At 43.8% G+C, this 15,686-nt stretch overlaps 1 protein-coding gene across 13 annotated transcripts in view; it reads right to left on the bottom strand.

Annotated features, from left to right (window-relative positions):
- ADCK1 (aarF domain containing kinase 1) overlaps positions 1-15,686 on the bottom strand; it is a 106,886-nt gene that overhangs the window by 66,655 nt on the left and 24,545 nt on the right. For 10 of the 13 annotated variants that reach the window (XM_085580592.1, XM_085580596.1, XM_021542837.3 and 7 more), the window contains one exon: positions 11,109-11,312. The exons of the other annotated variants lie outside the window; for them this stretch is intronic. In XM_085580592.1, the coding sequence (XP_085436718.1) occupies positions 11,109-11,312 (204 nt within the window). The remainder of the gene's footprint in view (positions 1-11,108; positions 11,313-15,686) is intronic. 13 annotated transcript variants of the gene reach the window in all.

Here is a 15,686-nt window from a genome sequence, read left to right as displayed (position 1 = left end):
TAAACATCATTTAGTTCCAACCTTCCTGCCATGGGCAGGGGCACCTTCCACTAAATCAGGTTGCTCAAAGCCCCATCCAGCCTGGCTTTAAACACTTCTAGGAATGAAGCAGACATGATTTCTCTGTTCCAGTACCTCACCACTACCACAGAAAATAATTTCTTTCCTAGTATCTAAACTAAACCTATTGTCTTTCAGTTGGAAGGCATTCTCCCTTGTCCTATCACTACCACGCCCTTGTAGAAGTCCCTCTTCAGCTCTCTTGTAGGCCCCCTTTAGGTGCTGGAAGATGCTATGATGTCTCCCCCAGTCCTCCTCCAGGCTGAACAACCTCAACTCTCTCATCCTGTGTTCACAGGAGAGGTGTTCCAGCCCTCTGATGATCTTCACCACCTGGGACAAAGAGCAGGAATGACAGATGCAGCATAGGACAATCCAGCAGCCTGTCACCAGGGTGGACAGAGGCACAGTACAATGATGGCATGCAGAGGGCAAAGCCCAGTCCCAAACAGAATCTGCCCAGTATCCATATCCTTCCTCTGGCTTTGGTTATAATTACATAGATACAAGGAAGCCTGAAGTCTTATTGAAGCACACCACTGCCCCAGATTAATAGAACAGGGAAGCAGGAGTAGGGATTTGAGGTGGACCTGGAAGCACATGCAGTCTGGCAGATGCAGGAAGCCATGCCTGAACTGAACTGGTATCAAGAAAGGAATATAATAAGATCACTGTTTTAGAAAAATTATACTTAAAAGGTAGTAAAGATCTGCCAAAGATGTAAAGCTCATAAGCCAGTTACTGGTGTTGACTGTCCCTTGATGGAATATTGAAACACCAGCACACATGGCAGACAAGTCAATATAGAAGACACAGCTATTCAGCCATCCACACCAGAGACCAAGGTGCAGGGACTACAAGAAGCTGAGGTAGAATAACTTACAGAGAGGTCTGGATGAGGCCCTGGAGTTTGTATCCTTTGCAGCCCACTCTCAGGAAATAAATGGAGATCAATAGAAGTCCCTCAAGAGAGACAACTGCACAACAAATTAAATCTACAACTGACTTTACCAACAGTGTCACTGGCACCATGCATTAGGTCAGATAGAAAGTGCAATGGGGAATGGTCTGGTAGATGTGGGCAGCCATGCCTGGCAGCTATCCCTAATGACTGGTCGTACAAACCATGGAGCCATGAGCTCTCTGCATTGATGCAAAGAGAAAAGTCCTATGCTAAACCAGCCACATCCTGCCCTGCTTCTTTCTTTTCAATCTCTCCTCTGAATATCAACTTTTCCTTTCTTCTCCTAGCCATATTTCCCCTACTTTTCACATGTCTGCTCTGATCTGTCTGCCTCTTCTACAGTACACTTATTATCTTTCTCCTCTTCCTGCCGTGTTTTTTCTCCTTGTCCCCAGATCTTAGTGCAGGGCTGCCAAATCCCTGCTTCAAGGGTGTAACCCAGCTGATTTACTTTCCTTAAAGCAGTGTCTGCTCTCATGTAAATTACCCTCCAAACCTAGCCTGTGAAACAGGCTTGTTCACTAAACTCTATGAATAGGAAAGTAGGCACAGCTGGCCTATTCATAATCAACATAAAAAATAGATTAGCACTTTACAGATTAAACATTATTGTTTCAACAGTTAACATAAATCAACTACACTTACATGCCTAGCATGCACCACTGCCACTGCAGGGTGACAAGTGCTGCAAAAGGGAAGGGCTGACAGTCCATGGTGTAGTAGAAAACAGCCTGAATGTAAGCTCTCCTCTGCCATCCCCAGTATGTACTGCTAGAGGTTGCTGCCAGGACAAAAGTGGGCTACGGAAACAAAGCTAGGGGGGTAATTTTGATTAATTCACACACATTTCCAAACAATCTAGCAACCCACTATTCTAAAGCCAGAATCCAACTGCCTTTCTTCCTTCCCTCAGGCTGATGCATCTCAAAAATGGAGCAAAAAAGTCAGCCTCTGGAATAGGAGCAGGACAGGAAGCCTCTAAATACCAACTGATATGTAGCTCTGTTTCCTATAGTTCAAAATGTTTGGGCTTCTGTGGATGAAGATAAGAAGCTTGGTGGATTCCATCTATTGCAACCATCTCAAAAAGTACCTCATTACAACCCAGGATTCACCTCACCAAAGAGGGGCCAAGTGCTGAGATCCACTTTAGACATGTCCTGTGGTGAGCAAAGCCAGGAGAAAGTATCCCAAAGTGGTCAGGCTGCATTTTCTCCCTCATCAGGTACAAGATACTAAGTCACTGGAGACACTCAGTCCACACATTGTGATCAGTGTTAGGTAAGGCCCACAGAACCAGTCTGCTCCAATACCTTTCCATTCTTTCCTGTTCACTGACTGAGCACCACCCACTGTCTCAAGTGTTTATCTTGGAGCAGCCAATCTGTAATTCCTGAGCTGGTTTTAATGACTGCAAGGGACTGGAAAAGGCCTTGGCCAGGATATCCCACTAAGAACCAGCCTCACACCTCTTTCAAACAAAAAGGAAACAAAAAATAGAAGAGGAAGAGATTAGGTTATGATCCAAAGGACAAAAGATGGACCAGGAGAAGGGCAATGGCTTATAGGTTTTCTTGGCAGCCAGTGCAAAGACATCAAAAGTTTACAAAGGGCAAGGTGGGAAAAGTTACATGGAGAGACTTCTTTACTATAACCCCTCTTAACAAGCCCTGGTAATTTTAATCATTCTAGCCTCCTTCTAGCCTTTCTTGATAAATGGGAATATCAGTTAATAGACCTGAACCAACCAGCTACATCCAATAGTTTTGTTCTCCATGCACAACTGATATCACTTCATTTTCATTCATTATCCAAAATGAGCTAACTAATGTAAATCTTCTACTAATAATTTGGAATTTCGAAGGACTGGTGCTGAAGAGCCTTTTCCAAGAACTTGCCAATTTGAGATGCAGTGGTTATGTGAGCTTTATAAGGGAGAAACTTGTAGTTTTGCTTCAGCTGAGCTGTCCTGGCACAAGCAATCGGTCACGTGAGTTTACTTCTTCAGTTGTCACAGACAGCTTCAGAGGTTTGGCTCCGAACCACACATCCTGTAAAACTGAATACTGCAAAGCTTACAGAAAATAAGTGCAAAATGTGCCTAATGTTCACATACATAACATAACAAAACATCCTCAGGCTGGTCTGCCTATAAGGAATAAAGACACTTTGCTGACTAATGGTGTAAAGAATGTTGAGACAACTTAGATCTGAATTTTTGCCTCAATTCTCAAAACATAACAGCATGTTGAGTGTGTGGCTTCTCATAAGGAGAATTTCCAATGCTCCTAGCAGTTTTTTTCACAGGGAAGAAAACTTGCAAGCAGAGTTGAAGTGTTTTTTATGGCTCAGCATCCTTCCATAGAATCAGGAGCTGCCTGTCAAACAGATCCCAGAAGTGCCGTAAACCAAAACTTATTAGATCACTGTACATCTTATAAATTCATAAAAATACTATGCGACTACTCTGTGTGTTAGAAAAATACAGATATGTCAAGGTCAGGCCTGTAACTTCTTATTTAATCTTATGTCATTTGTTTCATCTACAAATAACCTATTGCCAAAAGTTGCCTGACTCACTGCATCATGTTTTCATGTTTCTGATGGGTCAAGAGCCAAGTAACTGTGCAAATGTAAAATTCTGAAAGAAATTAAGAGATAATAACTAGGCAGCATCAAGTAGGATAGTAAAAGATCAGTGGGCAGGCAGATGATGGGATTCTTCACTCCTTCAGAGTAAACCCAGCCTGTGCTAAGATGAGAGCATCAAGAATATTTCAGAGGGTATCAGCAGTGGGCTTTGAAACAGAAGCCAGTCCCTCAACATTGAGCACCTCAATGTTTCTGCCCCTACATAGATCCTGCTGTGTCAGAAATGCCTGAAAATTGCTGAGCAAAGGAAATATACATTTGAAAAAATAAAGTCTCCATATGAAATAATAAGAACTATCAATCCCAGTTATAGATTGCAATTTCCAGCAATTGTTTGAAATTTGAAGGGTTACCCACATGCTGAAAAGTGTTTTCTGCCAATGGCTTGAGCATTGCTGTGCAACAGATACACCACCTCTGCAGGATGTGGACACTGAATACAGCCTGACACAGCTGCCATGTGTACTATCAGCCAAGATGTAATTTGCTTCAGAGCAACACTTCTGGTATAATCAAAACTCTGAGAAAACTGTACTCAACACAGCTTACCATCTGCAGACACTGAGCCAACAAATTCCATGCAGGTATGTCATACACTAACCCCCAGGCATCTGAAGAATTTGTAAACTGAAAGCAAAAAATGTCACTGAGCATCCAGTTCAGAACTATTTTTACCAGACCATTCCCCATTGCACTTTCTATCTGAAGTTTTCTCTTCCTTACAGAAGGCCCTCCAAACAATCCTTCAGAAAATCTACTGTCCAACTTCCTGTATTGTAAATCTTACTAATTTAAAAGAAGTCAAAAGATGTTATCCCCTAATCTATACTCAAAACCTTTCCTCTCTTAGACTAAAGGGCCTAGAGTACCCAGGAAGAGGCTGCCATAAGCAGGATCCAGCCAAATTTTCCCAGGAGCTCTGACTGGAAAGAAAACTCATGGAAAGAGGCAGTACCCTCTTCAAAAGCTCCCCTGGCAGTAAGGACAGCAGGCTGTCCTTGGCATGACAGTAAGGGTCAATAACACTGGAGCTTGCATACAGAGTGAGCAGGAACACAAGAAACAAAGCAAGGTTCAGTGCCTGAGCCACATAAAACTCTGTTTGCTTTCCCCATCTGCCCTTAGAGCAGCAGTTCTGGACAGCTGCTGCCCACACAAGGGCTCGGTGTAGAGGCAGCCACACTGGGATTTGCCAGTGACTGGAGCCTCTTACCAGAGACAAGGCAGGGCAAGCACAGCAGAGGCTGCAGCAGCAGCGGGATCTGCACAGACAGCCACTTGTGCCTTTCAGTTGAGTAATGCAGGACCATTTGTTCTGGGTGACATTAATGCTATTCACCATCCATCTCAGACTCTTTAAATTACCTTTTTATGGCCAAAATCCTTTTCATAATAGATAAAAATCTGGGTTTTATTTCCCAAGTTATTGAAAGAAATGTGAAGGTTTTTTATTTGTCATTACAGTTTTAATAAAAATGTGGTTTTTATTGACATCTGCTTGGAAGCCCTGCTGGGTGTACTGCAAGAGACTCAGAGTGGTGGGAGAAGGGCCATATCTTCCCATCCCACTTTCCAGCCCCTAACACTGTCAGAGTAACTGCCACCACAGCTCAGTTTCCACACTGGTGGGTAATGGAGGGTAATGCAGAGTGAGGAGATTCCCCTGTGACTGACAACACCCATAGCAAGCAAAGAGGCTCTTGCCGACCTAGATCTGGTTGCCCAGAGTCTGTTAGTAATGTAAGGCACAGTGATGGACTTCACAGACCATCACTGCAGACCGTTCAGGGCACAGCATTACTGGAGATGGTGTTTTAGGACAGAATCAGGTTCACAAGCTACATGAGACCTGGGTGTTCAGCATTCTGCATCAATGCACAGCCCCAAGCAACCACAGGAGGAACTGTGCACTGTGCCATACATCAGTGCTTGTGGGCAGAGCACTCAACCACAAGGCTGTGCAACACTGGAGGAAGCAGACACATGTCCTGGCATCCTGGATGGCTTAGACAACACTGCCCACCTGTGAAAAGGCTTTCTGGAGCCATAACAAAACCTGCAGCAACCTTCATTCATGATGATATGAAGACCTTATGATCTAGCACAGTAAATTAAACTTCTCTACAGCATATAGATCCAGCTACATAAAATGGCTCATTTTACTTTGGGAATAAGTAGGATGCAGTAGGACATGCAGGGTAATACCCAACAGCCTACTGAAGGCCTAGCTCCTTTCCCACAGGGCTGAGCATTACTTGAATCATTCTGCAAATCAGAAATAAGCATATGTCTTGCCAGAGCTTAAAATGCTCTTTGACAATTCCAGAAGAATCAGGGAATCAAGTCCATCTTTCTCCCTGTCACTAGTACAGCAAAGGCTGCCATACAGAAATGAAAGTATTTTTTTCTAGTCCTGCTATTTCTCATACTCTCATAGCAGTATGAGGACAGGGAAATCTCTTGCACTGGGGATTAGCACCTTGCTGTGGTCTCATTCTCTGTCTTTTCCATGGCAGTACAGATGGCCATACAATTTCTGTCCCTCCCTGTCAAACGCCCATGCGGCATCACTGCAGATCTCTGTAGTGACCATATTCTCAGGTGTATATGGGTGCATTTCAACAACAGATGAATACTATTTCATGTACCCAACCCAAAAAACACTTTGGGAACTTTGGGAGCACCCTAATTCCAATCAGGACCAGGTTAATTTTTTGCAGTAGCAGGGAGGGGTGTTGCAAGGACCCTAAAGTTGACACCACCTCATGCCAGTGGTAAGAGAAAGGGACTCTCTTCCAAGGAGAAGGGGTTCCTTCCAATTGAGTTAAAGTGGTGGACAGAACAGTCAGGTATTGTTTATTGACAGGGGCTTTTCACATAAATTGCTTCTTTGCCTTATACCTTCCGATATTAATATTGTTGCTGTTATTGTTTGTTTTCTTATCTCATTGCTGTTTCCAGTAAATTGTTCTTATCTTAACCTGTGATCTTTAGATAACATCTGAGACTACTCAGCTTCAACCATTTCTACTCCTCTGCAACAGTTTCAGCAACTGTTAGATGTGAAGGTAAATCAAGAAACAAGGAGGAACACTCATTCCCATGGTTAGTCACATGCCTTACACCAGCCCATCAACCCCCCCCCCCCCCCCCCAGCAATGACAGCCTGGATACAGCACATGGGCAGCTGCACTGCACAAGCACCCCATCAACATGGGAAAGACCCTGTTTGGGACCACACCACCCTCAGTTAGGGGAGTGCAAACTTTATCCTTGCCCTAATCCCCAACCAAACAACCTCACACCAGAGACAGGAACAACGACTGGAGAATCTGCCAGAAAGGAGCAGGAATTGGGATATTTCTAAAAGGAAAGAGTGACAGATGGGGATGAAGAGAGTGTCTCCCACCAAGGAAAATTACCTCCAACATGAGTTAAGGCTTGGGTAGAGTATGGAGTACACAAACATATCAAGAGGGAGAATAAGAAGCCTTCGGAAAAAGGTCAATAAGTTTATTTTAAAATGCCAGTGTGTAAGGATAGGTTGGAAGCTGGTGAGCAATAGGCTGTGAAAAGCGACATCTTGTTGTACACAGGAGAAGAAATATAGTGGTGCTGAGTGAGTAGACCTAGGCTGTGGCCCACTGACATGTGTGATACAAGGAGGTATTCTGGGACTAGAAAAAGGTAAAAGTGTGCATTGGCATAGAGAAGAATATAGAGTGAAGCAAGGAGATGTCCCAGTATCTCAGCTGTAACAGCATTATACAGCAGAGAAGTGAGACCTATATTAGGGAATGCACTGGCCAGCAGTGGAGGCAGGCAACAAAGGCCCAAAGGATATTTGGAAGACCAGGCTTGTAAAAGCTCACAAGTCCTTCTGCAACCACTCCATCCTATGACAAGGGATGCTGTGAAATGCCCTTAATCAGAACAGAGTGGCATCATCTCCCCAATATCCCTGTATCCCACAGCCACATGACAGATGTTTCCAACAAACCTACCAAAGGGAGGAAATCTCCCTAATCCCAGTGCTGTCAAAATTTCTTCCACCTTTTTTAGTTTCTAAGCACAAAGATTTTGTGCTTTTAAGGTGCACCCACTCTGAAAGTTTTCTTTTCCAGAGCTCCTCATCAGTCTTTCTCCCTAAATGTGTGGTGTCCACATCTCACCAGAAGCTTGCCTGGCTCTGCTCTGCATGCACTTCATTGAGTTAGAGCACTTAGCTGAACCAGCTGTCTCTCCCTCTGTCATTAATAGTTCTGCAGAGAAAGAACATATTCAGCTTGCTTTCATTTTCCACGCTTGACACCTTTTCACTTTCAGAATCTTGTTCAAGCAAGGAAGATAAAAATAGAGGTAGGAGAGACTCTTTCATTCATATCTTAACAGCCATTCTTATCAACACAGCTTTTCCCAAATGCTCCAAGGAATACACCCAGAACAAGCCCAACCTGCACTATCTCCACTGTCTCCCCAAAAAATTCTTGCTCTGTGATCTCACTGGTGATTGTTTCCAAGAGTTATTGTAAAGATTTCTTTGCCCAGCCTCTCCCACTGCTACTACTTGTGTTACCCTGTGAATCTCACCCTACCCACCTCAACTTCTTGCATGTAACACTCCAGAGAATTATCACCTCCCACCATCCTTCATCCAAACCACAGTGGCTGGCTGAGATTAAAAAGCCAGCGTTTGCTCACAACTGATTATTTTTATCCCAATGATCCCAATGTGATAGGTATACAAACTGGCCCTGGACTTAAAACAGGGTTGGACAGGACAACCCACTAGTCAGCATATATGACGCTTCTGCTTCTGTGCCAAATCAACACATGCCAGTTGCCTTTACATCAGAGCTACATGTTGCAGCTCCCAGTCCCCAGCCATGATGCTGGCCTAAAATGGGAGACCCCCCCATCAGCAGGGTATCAAGTAGGTTTGTGTGGGGACAACAGTCATGGTGAACACCATAAATCTACCTCACAAATGCTCTGTCTTTGCTCAAACATCTGTCCCATTGGTATGGTCTCCATTTAAGCCAGTTTTCCCACAAAACATTTGTCAAACGTACAAGCCCATGATAAGATTCATAGGAGTAGGTCGCATCAGAAAGCAGACTATTTCTAATTGATTGAAAATATAATGCTTCTGTACATGAAATTGTCTTTTTTTGATCTTCCTGCCCTTTTGCAAGTCTTGCCTAATTTGCTAGCTTGTCACATCCCTCCCTAGGTATGTCTGTATTTCCAGTTGCTCTTTGTCCCATTTGTTCTGCAGTGATCCAAGCTGTATGTAATTACTTCTTGCCTACACTTAAGATTCATTTGAAGAGCCCAGCTCTTGGGCCTGACTGGAGAACTGGAAGTCTTACCACAGAATTCGACAGCAGCAGGACTAGGCCCAGGCACTCTGAGAAGGTTCCCTCATTGCCATTTTTTCTTCTATTTGAATTCATCTGCAAGTTCTCAGGTGTAATGCTGGCCCCAGGAGGGAAAATTTCAGGATCCCTCTCTGCACTCTTCTCTGCCCTGATACTCCATTTTGCTGCTCTGCCACCTCTATTTCAGATAAGTATATCATATTTAAAATATACTGAGGATCTAGCTATACTGGCATTAAATTTGTTACTGAAGTAACCCTATTAAACCCTCTAGGCTCCAGCAATGACAGCTTTGGTGCACTGGATTCTCAAATCATTTCTGGTTTTAAATATCTTGATTTGGTACCTTGTAATTATTAATATGGGCATTTACATCAGCTTTTAATACTGCCCAATTTTACATGGTCCTTTATTTTTATACATGTTATTTTCTTCATTTATCTCTTTTATCATTGCTCTCTTGTTACCATTTCCTCTCCATTACTTTCTTAAAATGTCTACCTTTTTTACCCTCCCTCCCCTGTAGCTTTAAAATTAAATATTGCCCAGCACTGCCCATATGAAAGAAGTGAATGCTATGAGGTAAGGTTGCTGCAGAGACTGTATTTGAGCTGCTTCATTGGGAATCAATGAGGCACGGAGCATTCCTCTAGCTCCCAAGAGCACAAAGAGACCAGGGATTATCAGTGGCAGCTGAATACACACTTGAGTGAAAATGTCCCACCTGCAAGCACCACCTTCAGCCTTTAAGAGACACCACACAAACTGTGCCAGAGGTGCCTATTGTGGTAATTTGATTTTGGGGTGGCTTTCCACAGCTCCTGTGGAAGGGAGATTGCCACATGGAAGCCCATGGAGGCAGAGGCCTGCAGGGAGCAGCCAGCCTGCTCTGCTCCATCTATCCACTGAGCTATGTAACACAGCTGGTACCAGCCTTGATACAAGCATGGAATGCTGATAGCAGCAGCATGTTGCAGACTGGGGGCTGACATTAACCCTGCCATTGAACTGTAGAGAAATATTAATGGTCATTCCTGGCTAAACAATATGTAGACCCTTAAACTACACAGACTCGCCCCATTCAAATCTGCCCATAATATACCTTCTAGGTGCAAATACTTCACTTACCTCACATTTTCCCCACACCTCCTCACCATACAGTCAGACAGGCCAGAACAACCAAAACAGTCCCAAAAACATCTATATATGAGAAACAATAGATGTACATACTGCTTCCCTTCTTCAACCTTCTGCCTTCCTCCCCCTCACACACACTTTCCCTAGCATCACCTTTGTGCACTGTTTCCTCCTGCCTCCATCCTTACCATGTCAGTTGTGAACCTTGAAATGCCTCTCCTCCGCCTGGGCGACAGTGTGAGGGGACATCTTGTAAAGAGCAAGATGCAAAATAGCAGAATACCTTGTGTAATTTACTGTGGTTACTTCCCTTATATCTAATAACACAGCCACTTACCTACTGATCTAGGAACTGTGGGCTGCTGAGGGTTAATGATGGCACTGACTCTTGAGCTACTGTGTTACCTGACTGCAGCACCAAAAGTGATTTATGCCATTATTTGCTTTGGGGGTTAATTAGGGGCTCGAGAAAGTAAAGGGCTGTCAGTGCTAGCTGGAATTGGTCTAGTGCAGCCAGGGGAGAGCAGTCATCCCTCACAGAGCTCTGCCAATACATCTTTGTCCTGAACATCAATACCTCCAGCTCCCACTCCTCAGTGTGGCAGACAGCCCTCCATCCTGACCTCCAGCAACCCTGTTCATCTTGGCATACAGAGCATACTGCTCTGCTGAGTCCTGCCATTTCCATCTGGTACCTTTCACAACCTTACTCCTCTGTTATTTTCTCCTCACCAAAGCCTGCCAATAATGCCCATTGATAGACGGGGAAAACTTGCATGGCCTTCACCCAGAAGCAAGGAAGAGGTACCTCCCCTCAGTATCTCTTATAGCTGAGAAACAGCAGTTTTCTTTCCTCTAGCTGTCCAGGGCTTGTTGAGGCCTGAGAAGCCAACACAGGCTATGGCTGCTCCTACCTCTTTGCCCAGATCCTCACGGATAACTTGCTCAATCTCCTGCCTGGTGCTCTGCGGGGCCTGGCTATGCAGCACCTTGAGGGTGCGGGTGTACTCCTCAGGCAGGAGGTAGTCCAGCGCTCCCAGGTGCTGTCCCACCTTGATGTAGGTGCCTCGGTTGGAGCAGCACAACTCCCGGAGGCGCTCAGCAGAGCGCAGGTGCACCTGCGAAGAGACCAGAACACCAATCAAGCCCTTTTGCTGTCTGTTACATGCATATGTGCACATACACATCTTTTTTGTCCAGAATTTAAGCGGAACCAAAGATTTCCTTTCTTGATTCTGGGCATCATCATCTAACATGTCAGTTCATTATTAGGAGTCTGGCTGGATTTAAAGGGTCTGAACCAGACCAGGACAAGATGCTCCTACACTTGTTTGTATAGGCACCACAATCAGTAACACCACATTAGTTTTTGGCCCATCCTTGCACAGAATAAAATGTCTGGACATAGGGCAGCATTGGTTTGTCACTGTGATTCTGCACTATGGATGCACAGTTTGGAAACTCCTTGTCAAAAGACAAAAATCATGACCACAAACATTATGTTAGACTTTTAGTATGAGTGCAGTGAATTAAAATTAGAAGAAAATCACAGATACCATCCCAGAGACTTCAGAAGAAGAGTCTGTTAAAATCAAAATTAAAGATCTCTCCTTGGCAGGGAGGAGGACAGTATATGGGCAGTCTTTCATCTTCCTCACCTCGCTTTTAGACACATATCCCTCCAGTCCAGTCAGGTCTTAGGTCTTACTGCTTGCATTGCCAACAAAGTCTGCAATAACAGTCATTTGAGCAACTAAGTGTTAGAAGACTTGCCAGCTGTGCTCACACTGGTCAAAATGCAGTACCAAATGACAAAACCCATTTCCAACCACTTGCCTGGTCTCTATTTCAGCTCTTTCAGTTCATTTTGCTCCTCAAGAATATACCAGCCACCACATCCCTCAGTGACAATGATTTATTCTTCCTTTATTAATGTCACTAGAAAAGCCTCCTGTCAAGGACATAGCTATATTGAATAATATTTAATGAACTTCATATAAGTTTACCCTGATACATTAATAAAACCTATGCAGATCAATAACAAAAAATAACTGTGCACCCATCTCCCGTTAACGCCTGACACCAATCTGCATGAAGTCTCCTCATTCCTCTGGCTTCTGTGTCAGACATTACTGAAGGTCAAATCCTGTGTCTATAGCCCTCATCTGCACAGGATCCTGTGGTAATGGATTCCAGCAAATGCCTTGAAATACATGACAAAAAGGAACAATTCCACAAACATTAATGAACACTACATACACCCACACCATTCAGTAGTTATCTTTCTCTCTGTGCAAAGCAGAGCCATGTCACATCATGGGACAGGCTGAGTGTCTCACATTTGGAAATGTGTCAGGGACAGACTGAGTGCTGAGCTGCAAGTGCATGAAACACAGGCCCAGGGGAGTGTGAGGAGAAAGGCTAATATGAAAGTCTTGCCCTCAGTGTGAGACTTGACAGTATGATGCACACGTGCTCACATACACGTACACACGTATTTTCCTAAGTGGGCACATATGGGCAAGTGCAACTTATGCTAGGTGGGTGAGCTTCCCCAGCATACTGCCAGCTCAAAACCACTCACACATGTATAGGCTGCAAATAACACCTATGAGTATGCCTCAAGTCTCCCAAATCATCCTCCTGCATTTTACACAACAGCTTTGAAACTCATGCTGTAAAAAGCCTCTGCTCTGGCTCTTTCCCTGTTCCCCTTCCCTGTGTGCATCAAGGACAAAAGCAGGCCAAAAGGGAACAAGGAAAGGAAGCTGTAACAGCAGATGAGAGAGCAAGAAAACCAGGGTGGGAATAATGGGATAAAAGAGAAAGGGAGAGAGGGAGCCAGTGCATCTGGGTTGTTTGTCACAGCACTGAGAGTACAGCCCACCACAGAGAAACAGCTTTTTTGCAGCTCCAATAGTCACCCTCTACCCACTGCCTCCAGCTGTGGAGGAGAACCCCTGCCAGCAGTGAAGGAGAGTGATGGCCAGCCACACACTTCAAGATGTTGGGCAGCCATAGCCAAAGGCACTGGCAGAAAACAGAGGCAAGGCTCTTTACAAATATGTTCCAAGAAACCCAGCACTGAGCTCAGGCCAGCACAGGGTCCTGCGATCTCCCACACACAACAGGAGCCCATCAAATGACTCCAGGCTGCAGCATGATTCAGGGCAGAGCAGCAGCAACCTGGGGCTGTAGTGCAGTGCTGGGTGTCAGGACAAGCAGCCCACTTCAGGGTAGGTGAGGTGCTGGCTCCAGTGCATTACCCACACCACATGGATTTCCAAGGGAGTTGGAAAAAACAGGTTGGAAAACTCACATAGCTAAAAATGCAACTGCTTGTAGACATGCTTGTATACAGGGTGTATCTTCACATCCGCGTCACTGCTGGGAAGGAGGTGGTAATAGCCCCTCTTTAGCACAAGGTGAGAGGAAATGCTTGTCCTCATAAATTTATCCACACTGTTGAGAAGCTGGTTGGCCTCATGAATGCAGTAGTCCTGGACAAGACGATCCTTACAGAGGGCTCCAGGAACAAAACAGAACAAAATACCCTGCAAAGCATCTTCCACAATGCTCTCACAACTGGCTTGGCTTAAACTCCTAAGACATAGATGCCCTGGCTGGCTGGACCAGGGAATTCCAGCTACTGCACTTCTAGAGAGAAAAGGTGACCAAGCAGCTTGTCTCAGAAGACGTAAATCTGTATCTCTACATCTTACAAAACTCCAGTCTGCATTAGAGGCAGAAGTACTCTGAGTATGAAGAAGGACTGTGAATGCAACTTCCAAGGACTCTATTCTTATCAACTATTTCTTTTAGCAGAAAACTTTCTTAATTATTATCTATCATTTTCTTGGATCTTCCCAAGATAGGTCACAGTCCAGATGCAGCACTTGTTCCTCTGACAGACTGCATTCCCCTAATCATAGACAAAGTTAGACTCTCACATCCCTACTACAGTGTCCAGTTGTAGTGGTCCACGTATCTGTTCCACCTTGAAGAAAATGCAAGGTAAATGGAAATCCCCAGAATGGCTCAGAACCTTTCTTCAAGATACTGCTCTTTGTTGCCCAAGAAATACTTTGAAGACTGTTTTTATCAGAGGAAAGACCTGGAAACAACACCTAGTCTTACACAGATATACTTGTATGCATTGCCCCTAGGAGCACACTACAAAGAAAGGAAGCATTTCACGATTTCACATAGCAAGGAATAGCAAGAACAAGCTTCCGTCAGAAAGCCCTTCAGATCACAAATGATGTCTGTGTACACGGTTCTTTCCTCAGTCCAAATGAGCATCTCTTTCTGTCTTAAATCCCATCTCCAAATTTCAGCAGAATAAATTCTACATTGGCCCACATGGCTATCAGACTCCTCTGCTTTACTTAAACCCCAGTTAGACTAGGATTAACCCTGATTATTAAAACTGTGAAAATAACAACTCTTAGGTGTGGAGAAAAGGCATCTCTGGGATGAAGTACACGCTCAGCAAGCAGAGCTGCAGAGGAATATATTTTAATCTATGCTTGTTGTACAAGCAGACCTGGCTTTTAAAGTAATGTGGTTGCTTTTGAAGAAGCCTTTACTCACACAGATTACTAGCAACGAACTGCTCATCAGAATACCAGATGTGCAGATATCATGAACTGGCAGGTGCTAATCTGATCTTAAAAATAAAGGAATTAATTTAGAAGAAAATAAATACTCAGACTAAAATCTACCAGTGAGAACTTCACACCTGGTGGTGAAAGTGCTCAGAAAGGCCACTGAAGACAGTAAAGTAAGTGGTGGAAGCAACTCCTCATATGAAATCCCCAGAAAAGACATCCCAACTGTGCAGGGCATACTCTTAGCTGGCAAAATGTGAAATGAGGATTAGGAATGCAGAGAGAATAGCCTGCCCATCACTGTTTACAATGGAGATACACTCTCCACAACAGTATTTCAAGAAAGGTGTCCCTAGAAAACCATTGAAAACTTCAATCACATAAAAATTAAAGATTAATTTAAAAAGTAGCTGAGATGCTAATAGCTAGAATAAAAGGAAATCTCAGATTAAAACTGTTAACTTGCAGAAGACTAAAAGGGAATAAGTGTTGCCCTGTTTTTAAGAAAAATCCAGACTAATCTGAGAAACTATAGTCCTGCAAGCTTTAATTCTGTATCAACTAAATTACTTGAGACAATAATTACAGATAGTATTAAAAGTCATTTAACTAAATGTGATATGACTGATAAAAAGCCAACAGGGATTCTGAGGGGGAAAAAATAATTCTTCACCAGTCCACCAAAATACTGTGAGCTTGTTCATACAATAGCCAATAGAAAATAAGTATTAGAAAAGAGGTATTTACTGGGAGTTTCATTAAATATCCTCACAAAGAATGAAAGGCAAACTCAGTAATTACTGGAGATACAAGAACATCACTTGCTCATTTTATCCCACTTCCAACTCAGAAACCCATCACTACAGACAGCAACAATGGAAG

Source organism: Lonchura striata, chromosome 5, assembly GCF_050655825.1.
Source record: "Lonchura striata isolate lonStrDom1 chromosome 5, ASM5065582v1, whole genome shotgun sequence".
NCBI lineage: Eukaryota > Metazoa > Chordata > Aves > Passeriformes > Estrildidae > Lonchura > Lonchura striata.
The sequence above is the reverse complement of the archived record's forward strand: the minus strand, read 5'-3'. Positions and strand labels throughout refer to the sequence as shown.